At 36.9% G+C, this 22,908-nt stretch overlaps 1 protein-coding gene across 1 annotated transcript in view; it reads right to left on the bottom strand.

Moving 5' to 3' along the window:
• Window positions 1–6,577: 6,577 nt before the first annotated feature.
• The window catches only part of LOC135212435 (1-acyl-sn-glycerol-3-phosphate acyltransferase epsilon-like), a 46,388-nt gene continuing 30,057 nt past the window's right edge, over window positions 6,578–22,908 (bottom strand). Inside the window, 6 exon segments of the mRNA XM_064245800.1 lie at window positions 6,578–7,773; window positions 8,780–8,903; window positions 11,567–11,666; window positions 11,668–11,718; window positions 20,047–20,145; window positions 22,507–22,709. Of these exon segments, the coding sequence (XP_064101870.1) occupies window positions 7,539–7,773; window positions 8,780–8,903; window positions 11,567–11,666; window positions 11,668–11,718; window positions 20,047–20,145; window positions 22,507–22,709 (812 nt within the window). The 3' untranslated portion in view covers window positions 6,578–7,538.

The raw sequence follows: 22,908 nt of genomic DNA, 5'->3' as shown, positions 1-22,908 counted from the left end.
TGTTTGTGTATGGTAACACTGCGTCCCGGGCTTTAAATAGTTATGCTTTGTGTAAGTTTTAGGTAAATAAAAGGATATCTGGGTGTACATTTCCAATTGAAAAGTGTTTTAAAAATTTACTGTATGCGATTTACACCTTAATATTCTAAATAGGAAATTGTTATTATTGTTGAATGTAAGATGCCTTTTCGGGGTGGCGAATGGAACAGCCAGACAAATTTCATTAAACAGATGCTAAACCAAGTTATGTCATATCGTATCTGGCTAAAACGCATTTATAAAAATTAAAAGTTTATAGTGATATACTTACGTGTATTGCAGCAAGATGTAGGTGTGGTCCAATAAAGTTGACATCTTTCCGTAGTGAACAGCGAGAGAAGCAATTTCCCCGCCACTGCGTCTGGCTGTTCATCGTCACCCGAAAAGGCAGCTTTGTTTAATTCAACACTAATAATGATATCCTACTTCGAATGTTAACGGTGTAATTCGCATACAGTAAACTATTAAAACACTTTTCAGTTGGAAATGTACACCTAGATATCCTTTTATTTACCTAAAACTTACACATAGCGTAACTATTTAAAGCCCGGGACGCAGTGTTACCATACGCTAGGACCACAGGCGGGTGGACAACGGAAAAAAAAGCAGACTATAGTGGGAAGGAACCATAATGAACAGTCAACAAAAAAAACTTTTGAAAAAAAAATGTGCCATAGGTTTATGTCATTTTTATCATGACTTTGATGCATAAGGGTAGTTAAGCTGACTAAAAACTTGATATACTTCATATTGTAATGTCTTGCCTTACACATTTTTCCAACTATGCAGTGTCGTGGACATGGCACGAAGAAGCTGTAATGTAAACTGTCCTGAGTAATTACGGGCAGATTATTATAACAGCACACGTTTTTGTATCTTTTTCTTTTTCACATTAAACTTCAGAACGCCTTAAAACCTGGCTTCTGGGAAGCCTTCCCTCAGAACGTTCACCATCTACCAGGAACTATCATAGTTGATACTATATACATACCAATGTGCAAGTCATTGTTCCTTAATATGCAGAGGTTCCCTGTGAAAAGTAAGTCAACGGGTGCTCCTAACTTTATCCTTTAGCTTTATGGATGAAGCCATGTACCAAATAATTCTACATGAGTCATTGTACACAACTAAGCAGTCTTACAAGAAGTGCATTAATCCACCATACACATACAGCCATTCACCTATACGTATCTTGCACTCACTCTCACACTTTCTGGATGTTTTGCACGTCCTTTCCAATAGGTTTTTAGAGCTTTCTATACAGCACTTTGTGTCACACTTCTTCCCAGTTGTATATACTTTTCACTAACCCATTCTACTGCATTCTTTTGATACGGTTACAGTTTCAACTTTGACTCATTCCTTCACCTAAGCTGATAAGTTTCATATATGTTTCTTTCAATATATATTCAACATCCACAATTCACTTCCATACAGGAGAGCTGGCTCAATACTCCTTGAATGAGTTACAATTTTTGACCTTTTGCACAAACCTAGATATCAGTTCGCATCAACCTTTTTTAATTTCTTCCACTATTCATATAGGTTGTTTTAAGATATCTGGGTACTCAAGCCAGGCAACTCTTGCCCACTCTGTGTTAAGGATAGTGAAAAGAGGGAGTTAAGAGTAGTTTGATAGCTGGACAAAATGACCAAAAAAATAAAAAAAAAATAAAGTTGTACAAGGTTTCCATTTACCATGCAAAGAGAGAGAGAGAGAGAGAGAGAGAGAGATAGAGGAGAGAGAGGAGAGAGAGGAGAGAGAGAGAGGAGAGGAGAGAGAGAGAGAGAGAGAGAGAGAGTCTTTTCTGTTTGAATATACAAGTAACTTTTGAGCATTATCTTGATTTTCATTAAAGTAGGCAGTAGTAGTTTTTTTAATAACTTTTTGGCAATGTGAATCAAACTATCAGGTAGTTTAACCAGCATGAGGTTTGCTACAACAAACTAATCTCTGTCAGATGCAAGCTACTGCATAAATTAATTTAACCAAGTCATGGAATTAAAACTCGACTCTCACAAGGGTGGCTTGTAGGGTTTGTTTCCAAAAATAATGACTAAATTCATCCAATCTTATCAACGAAGTTGCAGACTCCAAGCTTCAAAAATGGGAATGGAAGATGTTACCATTTTACGGGATTTATATCCTTTATTGTCATTCACTATTGATTAGAAACTTGACATCTCAAATGGTGAGAGTTAACAGTCTCAACTATCATACATGGCTGGCATGAAGGGTTTGCTTTTAATGGCTATATTAAATCTTGTGTATTACAATTGGACACAAGATTCTGTAAAAATCTTTCAAGGATTTGCTCCTGATGTTAAGCGTTGCTCTGCATTCAAGGACTGGGTCCTTTGGGTTACTCATCAAATATCCTTAGGTCAGACAAATGTGACCATTTCGAAGACATTATTACTTCAACGGGGGTTACTCTACAGACATGGATAGTACGTATATGGAAAAATATACAATAAAATGAGGGGAAGAAAAATTCCGGCGGAGATGCTCACACTATGGGAATGGAATGAAATACAGAATTTAGGCCAAAGACCAAGCACTGGGGCCTACGAGGTCATTTGGTGCTGGAAGGAATATAGACACTAAGAGGGTTTTAAAGTTGTAACAGGAGGAAAACCTCACAATTACACTATGAAACAATTGTCAGGAGAAGGTGGAAAGTCAGATGAAGATAGAAAATATGAACGGAGATGCAGTAAAAGGAGTGAAAGAGGTTCCAGCTAGGGGCCGAGGGACGCTGAAAAGAGCCTAAGTAATGCCTACAGTGCACCACGAGGTGCAGAGACAGCATTACCCCTATACGGTGATTTGCACTAAGAACAATGAGTGAGAACAGATTTCAAAACAAAAAGAATTGTGTAAAAAAAAAATTGCTGTACATCAGCTTCCCCTTCTTGTCCCTGGCTGGCTGGCCAATGGGGATGGTAAGGGCTGGTTTATCAGTAAAGAGGCATTTCAGATCATCTCAATATTCTCTATAGTTATAACCCAGCTTTCAGAATATGCAGTTTAATGTACAAAATGCGAAGTTTGTATTGTAACAAATTAGTTTATTGATCCTTCATAATATTTCAGAAACACCACTGTCCACACAGAGGCTAGTAGCCGCACGTTGAGGAGGGATGTCTAAATCATATAGATACTAAAATAATATTGTACCACTTGTATATATATAATTATTTATACATTGTGAAGGCCAAATCCTACGGTGGGTTTAATCAGCTTTCATTTCTTATTGGCTTCATCATTTGAAAAATACTGCCATCTGTTTACAGAATTTTTTAATACTGTAGGACTTCCACATCATCTCATCATCTCTCATAAAAGTTATTTTTGTACTGCATTCGCTGAAAGTGAATATTACTTTACAGAAGAGAACAGAACATGCACTATTCCAAATTTATTGTAAAATTTTACACAAATCTAATTACATAGTACTATAGTCAACAGAAATTACATGAAAACCCAAACTTTTCTAAGAAAAAACTGGCCTAAGTAATTTCATATTCATGTTACAATTAAGACATAAAAAATAAATCACATCCATGTTATTAGTTCAGAGACAATTCTCACACCAATGTATTGTGACAACAAACTGACATGCACTAACAAACAGTAAGTCACAAAGGATAGCAGAACATAACAACATAATTGACCTACACTGTAGCACCATCATGATTACAGTTAGACAAAGGTCAAGGACTTCTATATGATACATAAATATTTGCTATTCTTAAGTAATATTTTGTATTTCTCTATGACAGTTTATTTTCAGATACCAACAGCCTGGCGATCTCAATCTCCAGTAGGTTGTGAAAAGGCAAATGGCATTCTACAGCAAATGGCTTTCTACGACTGTAATCAAAATATAATTTTTTTGTTCCCTCAAGTCCTAAGTAAAGTCTAAGTTTTGTGTATGATTTTAGAAACATTTCATTCAACTCAGTTAATTTCTCACTCACAGAGAAACCTGTGAGAAACACATTCAATCTTATAATATAATTATCGTCATCAGATACAAAAAACTCATAAGAAGAAAAACAAATTTCATACTTATTCCCACATACGCATCAATAAAAAGTAAAATTACAGCAGCAATAAAAGGCACCACTACAATAAGAAGCGTATTGGAGCTATTCTGGTTACGACTGTCATATTACTTATTCTGGTATTCATGTTCATGATGAATACGACATTTACTGCCATCTGCCTTCTCTTTATGGAATACAAACAGGTGAATAAACAAAGCTTTTTTTCTAAAAACTTGACCTCCTTGAAATAAGCACACTCATTTCATATTTTAAATTCATTCACTATCTGTACCTACACAGAGACTATCAAACAAATTACCTCACTGATTCTCATGAACTTCCTCAGCAAAACAGCAAATCATTTCCAAGATTAAATCAAGTAAAATATTTCCTATGCTGTTAAAACAAACTCATTCTCAAGACCACATGCTACTCTCATGACATGATATACAATAACAACAGGATGCTCAATAACACCAGTCTCTCAACATACAATAAACTGTCTCCATCATTAATCATGTCTATCCTTTCTCACAAACTATGCCCCATACCTTTCACCTGTACATTAAAGCAGGTAAGAACTCGTAACGTCTCAAGAGATGAATTAGTCACCTCATTCATTCTAAATTTCACCCCAGCTCTCATACATTAACATAATACATAAGTTATATTTAACACTAAATCATTTTCATAAAAGGGGCCAGAAGTCTATTTTAACTTTTTTAAATGCAAAGGGAAAAAAGGAGTATAAACGCTTACTTATGCAGTTCTTTTCGCAAACCTTAAACAATTTCCAATACCCTGTACATGAAACTCAAACACTGACAGTGAATAAAAAAACTAAAGCCCATCATTGTGCATTTATAAATGACAACCTGTGCAACAATATTGAACAAGGTAACAAGAGAATACAGCATACTTCTAAAATAAAGGTTACCTAGACATTACGTACAGCACCACAAAACGAGGGTTAGAATGGCTAATTGTATAAAATATTTTAAAAGCAACAATAAACCTCTCTTCACTGGGAATAGAGCGGGGAAAGTTCTCAATAGTGCCATCATTATTCTGGCGACATAACTACAAGAACAGCATGATAAGCAACTGATAAGGTCCACGCTGAGAGGCATAAGCAAAATGAAAACCTCAACATTTTTTTGGTTAATTTCTTCCTCTCACAAATGCAATCAACTGCCCCCCCCCTCTACCCCTTCCACCTGACTATGCTTTGGATGATCAAAAAAGGATTGAGAATGTACCGGTACTCAACTACTTCATATTGACAGTCCGTATCTTTTTTTTTTTTCTGATTAAGCTTGGGTGTGCTTCAGCTTTTCCTTGGGAGTACTGGTAAAATCTCTGCTACAGTAATAATGAAAGACAATAGATGGAAACTCTATAAACAAAACCTTCCACATCATGCATACATCCCTGGAATCATAAAAAAATGTCAAATAATCTCGTATAACTATCTTAATTTGACATGAGCTATATTCTTTGCCTGTGGTCCATCTTTACTATGAGCACCCAATTCTCTTCAAACTTGGGTGGTTGTCTAACTACCTTTCTCTTCTATGATATTCCATTACAATCTCCACACTAACACTTCATTACCTCCAATTGATACTAAGCAACACAAGATTCCTCCAACTTCAAACAGATACATATACACATTCACTTCCCTAACATGAACTAAACAGACTGTCCCCAACTTACAACTTAACTTATTCTGTTTGTATCCACTCACACTTCCAGAATGTGAAGTTTGAGGAAAAAATGTTCTTAAACATTTAAAAATCAATCTGCCAAATTGTAACATAAAGGTACACCACAAGTAAAGCAAATTTGTACCTAAAATATCAATATGTAAATATGTGTAACAAATGAAATAAAAAAATGTATTGCATAAATAAAGAGAGCAATTATGCAAAATATATGCATTCCAAAAAAGTTTGCAGGTCAGGACACTACTCCAGTCATAAGTCAGGGACTATCTCAACTGTACTATAGACTATCAAATAAATTAAGCTTCAACTGACTTAACTAAGAATTCTTGCTCAAAACAATAACCAGTGTAAGAAAATTTTTTAATTAGTTTTGTATTGTAAAGACTGACTAATTACCTCCAAAGAATTGAATCTGCTAGACTGAATAATGCAAATCTGCTATGAAAAACAAAGAAAATTCTAGAATATTATAAAAAATAATAAAGTATAATGTATAAATATAAAAATACACTTCAATAATGCACTTTACCAATAAGCAGATAGTATCACATGAAGAAAATCTCAGGTTATGAATTATCTAAAGAAAACTTTGCATCAATTAAAACTACCTCATTATTATTACCATCTTGTGAAAGCAATCGCAGGTAATACAAGATTACTGCTAAAGAAAAAGGAAGAATACATATCTCTCGTAAACAATGAAACTTAGGCCAGTCTCTACATTTGTATAAATGAAGAGAACCTTCTAAAGTAAAGCTTGTGATTATATACATCATATCAATGATGTTATTTTAATTTCAAACTTAAGTGTATACAAGTCTTCAAGTGCAGCAATCTCAGCAGTCAAATTTGTGGCATTCTTAGTTTTAATTGCATTTCAGTATTTTGAACACGTGTTACCTACAAGAAAAAATACTGTTTACACATATACACAGAAATACATATATTTATGTATACAGTATTTAACACTCTAAAGTAGTAGCATTTGGTATTTCCTTATGAACACACTTTTAAAAATGACAATCACACATTGTTTTAAAACTGACAATCTTTTTGAACACAAAATTCAATATAATGCCCCAACTGGGGTGAACTAAGGCCAGGTGCAGGTTAGTAGAGACCTTCATTTTCTACGCAAGCTTCCTTCTCACACTTCTCTCTACTCAATTTCATCCTTACAAGAGCATTACATCTACAAACAAGCTCTTCTTTTTTTCAGCGGCAACAAACTCCCAATTACTGAGTCTTAAATCGGGGATTTTGTGACATTCCCAAAACATAACAGCTCCTCAAAAGCAGGCTTAGAAAATAAAAAATAAATACAGTATAAATAACAGTCACTCTTCATTATACTGTATACCCTCCATACAAATAATCCCTAAAATAATGAGCTCCCTTTAAAAAAAAAAAACACGATGTTTACTTAATATAGTTTCAAACTATAATCTAGTGTCTTCCTCTACATCTCATTCTTTATGCATTAGCAATTCATCATTTTCTATATGAGTATTACTGATCCAGACAATATTATCCCATAAAAAATACCATTTGTGTCATCTCCATAAACATTTTATATTTGATGATATGAAAGAGAAATATCTCCACTGTATGGTCAATGAGAATACAAATGCTACAAACAAACTCCAACATCTCAGCACTTAGGTTATTCATGGTAAACTTTTTAACATTAAAAATAAAACATCCTAGAATCATTCTTTTCTAACATACTGAACGAAGGGCTAACCACCCGTAACCACCCAATGTTCCGTAGACAAGAAGCTGAAGGTATAACTGGCGACCAATCTTGGTACATAAAACAGGCACTGTTATGGCTGTGAAGACCAGAAATGATGATAATGTGGACCAAAGACCAAGAGAATGAGGACGGCCACCTAATCTTGTCTGTACAGAGGCTCGGGCTTCTTTGTCTTTAGTGAAGAAGTTTTCTGCAAGCCTGTCAAGGTGAAATTGCCTGTTAAATGCTATGGAAAATTCAGAGATTAGACTTACAAATTTTAATATTTTCCACTAGCCAAATATGGAAGTTTTTTAAATTGCATCAGCTGAGTTAAAATAATAAATGGAATTGAGGAGCTGTCAGAAAATACATTGGTAATGATGTGGAGAAATGTAAATTCTGGTTGAATGGTGGTGAAATGCAATAAAAATGGATAAGGAATACTGGTCATGGATGCAATGGCTCTAGATGTAACTGGAGTAGATCTAATCTATGTAAGAATAAATATGAAAATGATCTTAGGAACGAAGATAATGCAGGCTATCAGATGCAGAGACAGAAGTTCCCCAGTCGGATGAGACACTGATGAGAGATAGTTTTGCTGATGTTATATGTAGATATAACAAATGAGAAAAAATCTGGAAGAGGCACTACTGTTATTCTTCTAAAGCTGCAGGTTTATGAAAACATACAACAAAAACAAGGACACAAGAAGGTTAAAGTTCCACCACTTCTAGTACAAAAAGAGACAGTGGACCCGTATTAGAGTTCTCCGGATTCGTGGACTCACACATTCGCAGGTTTCTCTCTGGAACGTTTCCCCGCATTATTCACAGAAAATTTGCCTATCCACTGTATTTTTCTATGTGAAATATCCACAAATTCCTGTTTTTTATCAATTTCATCATAAAATGCACTTTTAGTGATAAAACTATTAAAAAAACCAGGTATAAAAATTTTTAGTGGGTTTTTCTTGAGTTTTAACTAACAAAACAGGAGGTTTTAAAGCATTTTTATAAGGGTTCCAACTATTCGTGGGTTCTAATTATTCATGGAGGGTATGGTATGCATCCCTCACGAATACGGGGGGACCGCTGTACATTCATGAGTTTACAACAAATGGATGGACGGTTTGTAAACCAGGCTTTCAGCAAAAAATTTATCTTTCAAGAAAAATAAGGTGTGGAGAAATAAAGAAAATTTAAAAAAACACAATACTCACTCATCCTTCTTGATATATAAATTGTGAAGCCATACTTTCAGTTCTTCTTCGTCTTTTGGTACTTCTGACATGGGGATGCGCCTTATGTGAATATGAATCTTCTTGCATTTGCCCATCAACATACCTAAAATTCAAACTTCATGATTAACAAATCACAATTTTTGAAGGTAAAGTGTATTTTCCTAACATACAAACCTGAGGTCCTTTACATAAGGAATTACTATTCAGCCCCAGCTGGACAGGTTGTAAGATTTACTAACAAGGTAGTTCGGGAGTAAATGCTTGTCCAATGATCGGGAGTCCCGCCCGACTGGAGGTAAACATATCACTTTGCTTTAGGCCCAGGAACAGAGTGAGGGGTGGCATGAGGTGGCACTATATGTAAAGGACCTCAGGTTTGTAGTTAGGAAAAATACAATTTACTTTCAAAAGTTGTGATTTGTTCCGACACTTTATACAAACCATCGGTCCTTTAGAAAAGGAATACTCATTTATTGGTGGGAGGAATCAGAGTCTTCCTCTTCTCATACAACTCCCACTGCTCCTCCGACCAAGAGACAAACATCGCACGTCAATGACCGAGAGCATTCATGCCCTCAGCATCTAGAACATAAGGGATGAGGGTCCACAGTATCACTGGACCTAAAAGCCCCAACACTTACGGCCTCCCACTCCAGGGCACACACTCTGGTTTTGTTTGTTTGTATGGTGTTTTTACGTTGCACGGAACCAGTGGTTATTCAGCAACGGGACCAACGGCTTTACGTGACTTCCGAACCACGTCGAGAGTGAACTTCTATCACCAGAAGTACACATCTCTCACTCCTCAATGGAATGGCTGGGAATCGAACCCGCGACCACCGAGGTGGTAAGCAAACACCATATCAACCACGCCACTGAGGCGCTAGACACTCTGGTTGGATGGGGGCGAGGGGGCTTCTCTGATTCGTGGGACTGCATGTTACCAGCAATGCACTTCCACAAAAAAAAAAAAAAAAAAAAAAAAAAAAAAAAAAAAAAAATAATAATAATAAAGTACTCAAATCACTTCCACAACTATTCTAAGAGAAAAAAGTTTAAAAGTAATCCAGAGCTTTGATACAAATCTCACGACAGAGGCGGCCACAGCAGCGAGCACACCGTCTTCACCCGACGGCGGTCGAAAGCAAAGTGATATGTTTACCTCCAGTCAGGCGGGACAAGCAGTTACTGCTGAACTATCTTGTTAGTAAATCTTACGACCGGTCCAGCTGGCGCTGAATAGTAATTCCTTATGTAAAGGACCGAGGGTTTGTATAATGTGTCAGAACAAATGCTGTTATCTCCAAACCAACTTATCAATAATGATAAAAATAATATAAATGTAAAATACAATTTCTTTCAATTATGAGATTCTATTTCATTCTTTTGCTTATCAAAAACATATCATAACCTTATTTCATAAATATATTTTACCCTTATTACTAGTTGGCCATGGCTATTTCTAATCTTTACTACCTTTAAATTTTGGCATTTTTTTAACCTATCAATTCTTATTTTTTTTGGTTGTATATATGTATGTACTATTTACTTTGTTTCCCTTCCTCTGCTGATTAAAGTTTGGATTCCATTCTTTCCAATCTTTCTATTTATCCTTACCATCTGCCTTCTGGCCTACCTCATCTAATTCCTTTAGACTTTTTGATCATCTATGCCACCTATAATCTGCCACAGCTTGAAATTCTCCTCTAACCTCCAAATGCTCTCTGTATAACTCCATTCCACTGTATTTTTTTCCTTTGTGTTGAATCGCAGACTTTTGCATCCCTACTCTAAAAGATTTGCACCTTCCCGTTTGAATCTATGTCAGCAGAGACTTGGTTATCCATTATCTTTCCTGATTTCATTTCTAAAGTTCCCATGTTTTACAACTGGTTGAGACTCAGTTGGCTTTATGCCATACTGGGCCTTGCCCAGGGGAGGTGCATTAGAATGGTAGTGTTAAAAGAGTATCAAAAGGCTGGTGTGGACCTGCAGAATGGACTACCGTATGTGACCCTATTCCAACCAATTTTCCCTTTCCATTTTTTATATATATCAGGTTACAACAAGGAAACCTACGTTGAGCTGAGCTGCAAAAAGATACTGCTAATTGTGTGCCTTCACAGGATTCCGTAGACAATACAAAATGTTTTATGAACAGCTTCACTTTGGTTCCTCCCAAGTACACTTTTCCTTCATTTTTCGTACTCTTGGTCTCCTCTCATATAATACTCAACTTTTCTTGCTTACCTCATATGAGTCTCTGGATGGGTTATGGTACGTTCTCCAGATATTGTTAAACCAGCTCACAACAATAACAATGACATGGTTTAAGTATGCATCGAATGGTAAAACACTACAACCCCTTTCTTTGAAGTTGCCTTTTCTTTCCATTACGTTACACTATCTTTTCCACATCCGTACTAAGGGCATAACCTCTATGCTGAATTTATTATTGCTGTGTTCATTACTACAAGATACTTGATAGCAACATAATAAGCACATGAACAAAAAATAACTGAAACATCTCAAACATTAAATTCACAAGGCCTCTCAATAATATTCTGAAACAGCATACTACGTACTATATATATCACTAATTTCATGCAACCAAGTTCTCAAGGAGGACAGTTTGAACAGCAGATGTAACTTACCATAGTAAAAGGTTGGAAAATGATTTCATAATATATTTGTCATTATATATCATTTGTAACTATTACTTGTACCTCCCTTGCAAGCAAACTTGTGCCATCCATCATACATTACCTATCAACTGAGGAGCATTTCCTCTGATGCCTTCTTCGTTCACACTTCCCTCATAGAAAGCCGATACGTCATAAATGGCATCAATTGCATGCAAAATTTTCTGTCACTAGCCATGTTCCTCTAGTTTTTGGCACTAAGTGATGTTTTAAAACCTGTTAAAAAGAAAATGTCAACTTCAGCTTAACACAAATACAAAATGATATTGTTATGATACAATAAAGTTTGTTCATACTTACCTGGCAGATATATATACACTGTATAGCTGTATTTTCTGAAGTCCGACAGAATTTAAAAAACTTCCGACACACGCAGTGGTCGGCCAGGTGGTTAGTACCCATTCCCGCCGCTGGGAGGCGGGTATCAGGAACCATCCCATTTTCTATCATAATTTTTATTTCCACTGTCCCCTGAGGGGGGGGGTGGGAGGTGGGTGGGTACTTGATATATATCTGCCAGGTAAGTATGAACAAAAAAACTTTATTGTATCATAACAATATCATTTGTTCATTGAACTTACCTGTCAGATATATTATAGCTGAATCCCACCATTGGAGGTGGGAAGGGACAGAATAGAAGGATTTTGGGAAACAAATGCATGCAGATGATTTACATCTTGGTTCCACCTGTTAGCATAGCTGACTTCGTGATTACTGTCACCCAAGTCTGCTTCTGCTTTACTAGAGTTGCCAGCGAGGTAGAAACCTATAAAGCTGGTGCACTCCAGATGATCTGTCAACGGGGGCGTGACCACAATGTGACTAGACCATATTGACCATACCATGAGGGCTAAGAAGTAAAATAAATATATACGTATATATATATCACCACCTGACCAACCTAGCCAAAGTTAAGGTGTTTTAACTAAGGCTTAAGAGTTAAGAAGTCGCCATTGGCGGCGACTCAATAACTAAATTAAGAGCTCTTCCTAACCATTTTCTACAGGATAGGATGAGTGGTACTTCTTGCCCCCAAGATTGTGTCTGCAGACACGTATGGCCCTAGCGAGCAGCAGATCTCATATGCCGTCTTCACATCCCGCAGGAAGTGTGAAGCGAACACAAAGTTGCTTCACTAAAACGTGGTACTCTGTATGTTACTGAGTGCCATGCTCTGTTGAAATGCTTCTGAGGCCGCGCCCTCACCTCGTGAGCATTCAGATCAAAAGATTTCAAATCTTTGTGCAAACACAATGAAGGAGCCTTTTTGAAAAGAACTCCTTAACACTAAAGCCAGGGTGTTCTTTGATATGGGCGGGAAGTCTGGTCTTTTTCGGAACACTGCAGATTGTCCGAAGGACTTCGACTTTCTTTAGTTTTATGTAGATAAAACTTGAGAGACCGACAGGGCACAGGACTCTCTCTGGCTCTTGCCCAATAACTTTTGCCATCCCTTGATTCCAAGCTCATGGCCCAAGGAATAGACGGGTTTCCCTTCTTAGGCCACAACGGAAGGTTTAGCGAACACACTGCATTGTGTTCCCTAAAGCCAAAACTTCTGACGATGGCTTAAAACCTCACTAACCCTCTTTGTCGTATCTAGAGTGGTTAGAAAATAGGCCTTTCTGGTCACATGCAATAAGTTAACCAAAAGGAGAGGTTCGAAATGCTTTGACATCAAGAACTTCAGACTACGTCTAAGTTCCATATAGAAAGCTTCGATCTGGACAAGCACAGTCAGATCATGTACTAAAGTCAGGTGACCGACCAGTTGACCAGTCAGACGAATCAAGGACAGCAAGGCTGTGCCCTGAAGACCATAAAGCACTATTCTTCGCTGAAGGATGAGTGTCTGGACTGCCTGGGCGATTCAAGCTAAGCAAACCTTGGGGGGTGTATCAACGCAACCCAACGTCGTTAGCGAATCAACTCCTGAGCAATCCTGACTCGAGCTTGCTGGTGCCAGGAGAAAAGGAGCGAGGAGCAAAAAGGCGATTCAGTCCGAAGGACGAATGCCTGACAGTCCAACCTGGTCTCATGTAAAACGATCATTGGGGGTGTATAAACGCAACCGACTTCGTCAACAAGAAACTCAGGGCTACTATATGTCGCCTGATCTCGCACGAGTGTCTGACTCCAAGAAAACAGGTGAGACAAAAAGTAGATGGTGAGCGAGTTTCGAGATTCCACAGAACTCAAAGATCGTGAAGGGCTTTGTTGTTTGACAGAAGCAAATCTCTGAGCCCAAAAGGCCATCAACAACATATTTGCGTATTCTTTAATAGATGTGACTGCCAGCTTATCCCATTCCTCAAACGGAAAGGGAAGACGGTAATCTTAAGCTGTCAACATCTCGATAGTCTGAACGTGGTCAGACTCAGAGCGAAGAGGTTATAGGTACCTTTCGTGTTAGAGTAGACCGACTCTCTCGGAAAAGGTCCTTGGAAAGTGAACTAGGAAGGACGTGACCTCTGTGAATCTAGGATCTTGAAGGCCAACATGGGGCGATCAGCGTCATTGTCGCTCCTGTGACGTCATAAATCATCTTATTACATTTCCTGTGACGTCATAAATCATCATCTTATTACATTTCCTAAGCGTTTGAAAAAGGGGGAAAAGAGACTAAACATCCATCCCCGTTCAATATCATAGGATGGCGTTTAATGGTACCGCTCCCGGATCGAGAATAAGGGAGCAGAGAAGAAGAAGCCTCTTCGTCCTCAACATAGCATAGAGATGAATGAAAGGACGTCCCTAAAGTCTCCACAAATCTCAACATACTTCTAAAGAAAGATTCCACTCGGAAGTCAGTAGTTGCTGCCGTCGATCGAGAAGATTCGTACGGACTTTTGCAATCCTGTAACGAACCTCTAGAGGATCGTTACATTCTACGTCTGTTGTTATAATAGGCTCTTTCTCGTAAACCCGAACAGGGACCGAGAGAAGATACTTCCTAAGATATGAGAGAGCTGTGGAAAATCAGAGTTGATATGGACCACTGGTTCCAAAAACTCGTTTCGAGGACTGGAGGGACAACCGAATTGCTTCCACTTCTTTCATATTATGATCCAGGACATCTGAAACCCTCTCCAGATGTCAGGCACCTTCTTTCTATCACCTCAGGTGATACTTGACGCACTGAGAGATGTTCAGAATCATTCCTAGATCTCGAATAAAATTTCAGTTTCCCGGTAGGAAAAACATGTAGAGGTCTGAATTGCAGTCTATTCAGGGAAACAAACTTCTTTAGAAAGGAAATGGTCCCCAGCAAGCTCATCATTCCCTCACACAGTATGTTTACTTCCCTAATAAGGGTGCGCTTTGCCTAAGCAGGAGAGTATAATAGTGCAATGTTGCGGTAGGGGGGGACTCTTAGTCCTATACTGTGCGGTAACGAGCACCGAAAGGAGTAAGAGGATATCCTCTGTTGAACATAGTTAAGGCAAAACGAATGCAATGTTTATTCATTCATGTAAGAAATCCCCTCTATCTTAGGCTAAAGTCCGTGATTGTAGGGCAGAGATACAGTTAGTCAGTCAATCCCGCAGGAGAGACGTAACCGCCAGCAGAGATACGGTTAGTCAGTCAATCCCGCAGGAGAGAGAGACGTAACCTAACGGGCATGACAGCGCACGAGCTGGTACTGGCTCGGTTGGACTGGAGGACAGTCACAGCAGCAGCTTACGATCGTCGTTCTCTTAACTTTATGCCATGGGTTGCCAGCTACCCTATTCTACGAAGAAATAGGTCCGTTATTTTGAGCAGAAAGAGACTCCAAGCTGGTATATATAAGCAAAACAGAAAACGCTAAATTATATAGATGCGTTTGTGTCGTCATAACACTACTATACAACGGTTAAAAGATAAATCGAAACTCCTAGAAGGCCTGCAGGGAGTAACGATTAAATGTCCTTAAAATAATAGACAGGGGAGTAACGATTTAAAAAAAATTGTCCCCTTAAAAAAAAATAAACAATAGACCTCTCGGTTGCCATCCGAAGATGGTAACTACAGCAAGCGTATATGACTTGAACCAACCAGTAGTAAAATAACGCAAGGCAAAATATGATATATATTACAATAAAGTTTGTTCATACTACCTGGCAGACATATATATAGCTGAATTCGGAAATACAGCTACATACATATCTGACAGCAAGTTTTCATGGAACAAAACTTAGAGAATCGAAGCAGACAGCTCAAGCTTCTTATGTTATGGACATAAGCGTTCATTGACGTAGTCTACGAGTCTATTTTCTTGTACGAGTCTGCGAATGATGAATGAGAGCTCTTTTCCGAATCTTGTCAATAAAAGCTTATCCGCTTACTCAATATAAAGTTAATGAGATGTTTGTCAATGAGAACTAACCCATTTACGGGACAAAGAGATATTTTGTCAATGAGGGGAAACCCAAACAAATTACTTGACAAAACGATAGTATATTGTCAATGGGGGAAAGTCACTGAATTGACAAAACGTTAATCCAGGAAGTCGAGCATTTTATTTTTCCGATTCCCGTCTCAAACGAGGAAGGGGCAAGAATCCTGTTAAGAGACTGGGCTTACGGCAGGTAGAACGACGATGTTCAATTCGGCAGCGTAGTCCCGATAGGAACTAACAAAAATCTATCATCTGAAAAAGCCCTTTTTTTTCAGATGGGCTAAAAAAGCTTGCAAAATATCCTGGGAAGAGGAAGAAACTCTCCAACCACCTTCCTCTCCCGAATCACAACTAATGCCTGCTAAAGCTTAAAAATCGATCTGACGCACCCTCCACTACACAAGGGGCACTGTCACTGCACTTAGCCACTTCACTATTGCTCTCTAAAGCAAGCACTTTCGATTCTAAGTTACGAATCGAAAGAGTATTAGAGAAAGGGCAATAACCTCTACAGACACTGTTTAGGGCCCGAAGGCAACATTACAGGGTTAGGAGTAACAAAAATTAACAGAAGTAGCACTCCTCACAACAATGAAGGAGAGCGATCACCTCTCGCAGACATATTCATAACCCGTAGGCCATACTACAGGGTTAGGCAAAATAAAGTCTACAGGAAGGTTAACAGGTTCACTACCCTGACTTTTGTTTACTGATTAATTGCGTACATACGAATCATACGTTTTCCTTACGGAATTAGACATGTTTACTGATTAATTGCGTACATACGAATCATATGTCTTCCTTACGGAATTAGACAAAGTCTCACACTCCTTACATGACAAATCTCAACAAAGAAGCAAGACCCATACCCCTCGTGCATACCAAGTGCGGATCTACGAAGCTTTCGGTAGCCACACCCTATCTTTGCAGACAAACACCCAACCTCTGAAACTAGCCTCTAACTAGATTTGCAGATATCTTATGCAAAAATGAATTAAATTCAAATCAATTTAAGATAGCGTATGCCTAGCCACAAATCCAAGTAAATAAATTAAAAGACAATAAGGATACTTAGCGGCAATGAAGTTTCCAAAATCTAAGACGGAGGTACTGGAAACAGGTGTTTCCAGCACCGGCGACAGAAAAATTATGAACAGAAAATGGGAATGGTTCCTGATACCCGCCTCCCAGCGGCGGGAATGGGTACTAACCACCTGGCCGACCACTGCGTGTGCCAGAAGTTTTTTAAATTCTGTCGGACTTCAGAAAATACAGCTATATATATATCTGACAGGTAAGTTTCATGAACAAAATATTAAATGTAACTTGACTATATAGTACTTAGAATACAATTTTAAAATGCACTTACTCATCCCCCATCAGATGTTTCATAAATAACAGTTTGAAAACAATAAACAAATAGTATATAATAAATTATATTCAAATGAAGAACCTAAAAAAAAAAAAAAAGTATTAAAATTCTAGGTGTCATTCTTAGCTGCAAATCCACTGGAGAAACAGAACTGGTTCATCTTTTTGAATTGTACAACAAATTTCTATTTTCCGAGTCTTCTGGGAGTTTTGGAGATATGCCTATCTAGAGGAAACATTTCTCTTCTCTTTGTTGACACATTTTGAATAGTTAAACCGTTTGACCCTCCGCAGATGACTTAATTTTAATCGGACCAAATCTAGAGTTCTACTAAATTTTTATACCCGATCTTGGTATTAGTCTTGGGCACCACCACCCAGTTAGTTCACTGTACATGCTATGTAAAATTTTTCCATAATTCTGGTCATCCTTTGCATACAAATATCCCAGATTATAATACTATGCACCATGCAGTACCAAATTATTTAGCTCTCACAGGGCTAGCCTCTTAGAAGTTAAGTTTCTTTTTATTTCTCTTTTACAGTTTATTCTTAGCTATATTTCTTTTTCCGTAACAAGGTGCAGATGCTGTTGGAGCTATGGGCTTGCTGTTTAACTTTTAATAATGCCAATGATAATAACAACCTATAATTGCTCAAGTTTCTCACTCATCTTGGTTCACCAATTGTTTTGATGTCAAACAGAATTGAGCACGTTGCATTAGATTTCAGGGAATTGAATATAAACACAATTATAGATCTATGTCAAGCATCCCTTTAACAATGTTAAGAGGAGCAGCAACAAGGTAAGCATGACAGACAAATTGACAGAGACAGATATACAAGATAAACTCCCTTCACGTACATCTATGCATGAGGGTTTGCCGTTTTAATGAATCTGACTGAAATCCCTTCCAACATGTATGAGTACAAGGTACAAGTGACAAAGAACCTCACTGACAGACAGGTGGACAGTCTCTTGCAAAGATAAGAGAAACATGACAGATGCATTAATGAACAAACAGAGGAACTCCCTTCATGCAAAGCTATTCCTCTCTGAACTGAATCCCTTAAGCCCTCTAGAAGACATGATGACAACCTTACCAACAAACGCTACGTAGCTGATTTCCAACTTCATACCAAATTTGATACAATACCCTTCCACTTTGTAGAATAAGCTAAAATGACAATGTAAGCCTGATAAAACAAGAGACAGAAAAACAGATAAGATACAGACGGACGACGGCAAAAACTACTTCCCCAAAGGCTAAAGAAAAGGAAAATGCATGAAAGGGAATGAAATGAAACAAAAAGGAAGACATTATAGAAAAAAAAATGTTAAAAGACAATTTGTATGTTGAAAACGTATACAATAAATGGAAACAAAATAAATTGAACAAGTAAACCTACTATCTTGAAATATACCAAAAGTAAATTTCTTATACAATTAAAGAACAAAATAAATTCATTCAAAAACACAAGAGTAAATGGAAAACAAAAGTATCCTTTACAAATATAAAGTAAGATGAGCACAATCAGTCCCTACATTAAAAAATAAATAAATGGAATATGAACTACAAAGCAATGGATCATTAAGGAGGAAGAAATTATCGAGAAAATGAGCAAGAAATGCAAAACCCATACAATACTGGACAAACAAAATGAGAAACAGACACCAATATATTTTTCTAATAAAACAGCATGGGGAACAGACATCCTATCAATAACTACTATACAGTGTTAATAAAATTAAACATTTTTACGAAACACAACCCCACTATCTTTGAAACACCCAGAATGCACCACACATACACACATGAAATACCAATAACCAAGATTTTCAAAATAAAAGATATACTGTAAAGTACTTCTCCTTACTGGGCGTTGAGATATGTCTTTGCCACTGCTACCAAGACCATTCTGCAATACAGGCCATAATAATGTAACCAACATGAAACTGCTGTCTTAAAATCAAAAGAATGGATAAGAGCAAATTAAGAAAAAATTAACTAAAGTAAGGCATACAGTAATATTCACATAAACTGTCTGATACTAACAAAGCAATTTTGATGATCAATAACCTTCATGCATACATTTATTGTGAAAAAGGACGATGGCATCTCATCTTCTCTTAACATGATGCAGTCTTAACACAAATGGCTAAAGAGAAATTGGAAAAGGGAAAAACTTTTGAATTACTCTCACCCACCCAAGTATTTAACAAGAGTTTGGATAAAGCTTGCAGAAAAATACTATACATACAAGTAACTCATTCTTCAACAGATCACTTAGCAGTCATATACGAGTTTAACGTAGCTATCAAACTAAAATTCTTGACTAGTTCAAGGCTGGTTTAAATAGCTTTTTAATTACACATGAATACAGCATCAAGCATCAATTCAGCTTTGATTTTTTCTGCCAAAAATCATCATTATCTTAGCTTTGACTTTTTCTGCCAAAAATCATCATCATCTTATGTAGTCGACTTCAACAAATAACTACTGATGGTCTACATATAATTGTAAAGTTAAATCAAAATTTTTATTAAAGTTCCTTCATTCATCACAAAACGTTCAATGTAGCAAAAGACAGTAAGTAAGTAAGTGGTGTAATAATCTGTTTAAAAAAGAAAAATGGAAAAGAAAACCATGAGGTGTAATAATCTGTTTACAAAAGAAAAATTTCAGAGTATTATTCATGCTAAAATAAACATTTCTGCAAAACAAGTAAAATACCAACCGTATCCACAGGCCAAGTACTATACACTAGAAGAATTAAAAGAAATGACAAACCTGTATGTTGTTGTCACGGGCATACTTCTCTGACTTCTCAATAACTTTTGGATGACCTGGATAATATCGCGTTCCCTCAGGAAACACCACCAGCCAAGTCTGCAAAATGGAATCAGGTCAAGTATTATTATTATTATATAGGATTAGCTTATCAAAATTAATGTAGTACTTCTAATTGCTAAGACTGTGAGTAGTCATCCCAAACTGTAAAAAAATACTTTGAAAGTATCACAAATTCAAATCATATGAATGCTGTGCCTATGGCTCTGATTAAAATACTATAGACATTTGGAATATATTACGAATTCATTTAAAAAAAAATACAGAGCGTGAAAAATAAAAAGGGGCATAAAAAATTCAAGGACCCTGAGCTGTGACATGTAATTGCTGCTATCTGCACATACAACCAAAATAAGATTACATTACTCTTTATAACCAAAACATGTTAAACTTGCATTTATATGCATATGCTGAAAGTAAAAATATAAAAAAATCTGCTAAATTATTACAAGGGCTCAAGTATTCATATGAAAGAAATTAATATGTACTCAAAAGATATCTGCCAGGTTTATAAATGAGCACTATCCTGCAATACAGTATAAACACTTCCTTAAGCCAGCTGCTGGGGAAGTAACCTGGTCACCAGTCAAGAATCGTTCTGCCTTTGTGAACACCTCCATATCATATTACAGTAAGCACGGTACAACAAGGCAGTGAGGCTATCTTAGCCAAACATGCACCTTACTCTTATTCTTCTTCCAGTTGTTCATCAGCAATCATCACTAAGAGGTCACTCCCTCACATCAATATAGTCAACGCCATTTCAACCGTCATTACCTGGATTTTCAAATCACTCATCGCTTTTTTAGGGTCTGATCAATGTACTATAGTCTCTTTCCTTCCACCACACCTTACATTACCAAGGAAGATATCTTATACTTTTCAATACACTACTTTGTTTAAATGTATTCTTTTTTTTATTTACACACACCCCTAATGATTTCGTGCTTTCTAATCTATTTGGCAAGATGGAGAGCCAAGTGATCTGGGGATGAAAATAAAAAAAAAACCTGAATGTGGGAAGATTTGATCTATATGTACTTGTCTTAAAGAACAGACTTCATGGCTGTTAATGATACGGAGGGGCTTTAAATGGTGACGTATGGTAACCATGAACACAAATTTAAAATGAAACATCAACTAAGACCTTATTCATGAAATATATAGTAGTTAATCCTGTTGCTGGAGGACACAATGAAAGTCATATAAAAACACATCTATACCAGCAACCTTTTCCTAGATATCCATCTTTTTACATAACAGCATTCCCAAGGAGTGTCTAAATTTCATAATTCTACTTCAGATACCATCTGCAATGGGCATTATTTTGAGTACTGGTATCAATCATTTATCTCAGCATTCATACACCACTGCATACTTATGTGCTGTACTATTGAATAAATAACTATAAAAACACAGAGCATTTTGTAACTAAAATATATGTCTAAATTTGTTCTCAGTACTGGTGCCACAGTGTACATATGAACCAAGTTACACCTTTGCAAAGTTTGTCATTGCATCGAGCTAAAATTCTCCTAAAAAGTTAACATAGTACATGCGTATTGCTAGGTGTAACAGTGAAAACACCTGAAACAAAGATTAAGGGGAAATGTATGACTTATGCAACATCTATGTATCTGTGCATATGTTTGGTCAAACCATTTCAGTCCATACTTCCAAGAATTTAAGGTGAAACCCTCCATAAAGAAAAACATTAAGGTCTTCATCCATAAAAAAATCTCAAGCGATGGAATCTATGATGGATAAATTTCAAGATTACTGCATGCTTGAACTCATCACTCACCCTGCTGCTTCCAAATTTTGCCAAGTGCATCACCTGTCTATCTTTCAAGTGTACATATTGAGAGGTGTTTTCTTGAGTTATTCATTTTATCAGGGGAAAATGTGCAAAGTTATGTGATTTTCACTACAGCTATCCAATACTGGTTAACAGAAAGCATATTGCACAGACAAAATTACTCTTAATTTTGCAAAATTTGCCCAGTGAGTGACATTAGGTGGTTTACAAGTAGGAGGTGTCAGTAGCTGACCTGACACAACACTCTTACCTTCTTGTTTAGTTGTAATTCACAGAACAAAGACTCATGATGTACATGCTTATGACAAGTAAAAAATACTATACCAACCCTATCCAGAAAGCAAGTAAACAAGAAGATAAAGGAACTAAATGTCACAGCAAACATCATTAAGTTGTCATGACATCTAATGATACATCTGACATCATTATAAAAGGCCCTGTCTCAACTAAGTACAATTCAAGACTTCTTTCTCCACCAAGTATTCTGTGACATATGGTGTAAGTAAAAGAAAAGGTTTGTACACTAAAGGGAGACAAATTTATTGGTTAAATTTTACTTCATAAAAAAAGGTACCACTTACTGGTATTTTTGGGTTTTTCAGATAATCAAGTGATGCAATCATTTTTTGTTGACTAAACTTCCCTCTTTTCACATAAATGCAACCGTGGACATAAAAGTAAAACCCATACAGTGGTATCAACTGCAGGGTGTCCTTCATAACATATCGCAGATGGCCCAAGGAACCACAACGCAGAGACACCATATCTGCTACAATCCAGTCAACTGAAAAGCATAAAAATATGTAGTAATTAAAATACAGATTACAACGGTACCTTCAATTACTGAGGAAATATTGTATTAATAAATATATGATCTTTTCATAACTGAACTAATTTTATCCGTAGCTTACATTCGTGAATCATAGATACTTGACTTCATTCCCAATTTCCACGTTTAAAAGAAGACTATCTGCTGCAGGAGA

Source organism: Macrobrachium nipponense, chromosome 41, assembly GCF_015104395.2.
Source record: "Macrobrachium nipponense isolate FS-2020 chromosome 41, ASM1510439v2, whole genome shotgun sequence".
Classification (NCBI taxonomy): Eukaryota; Metazoa; Arthropoda; class Malacostraca; order Decapoda; family Palaemonidae; genus Macrobrachium; species Macrobrachium nipponense.
The sequence above is the reverse complement of the archived record's forward strand: the minus strand, read 5'-3'. Positions and strand labels throughout refer to the sequence as shown.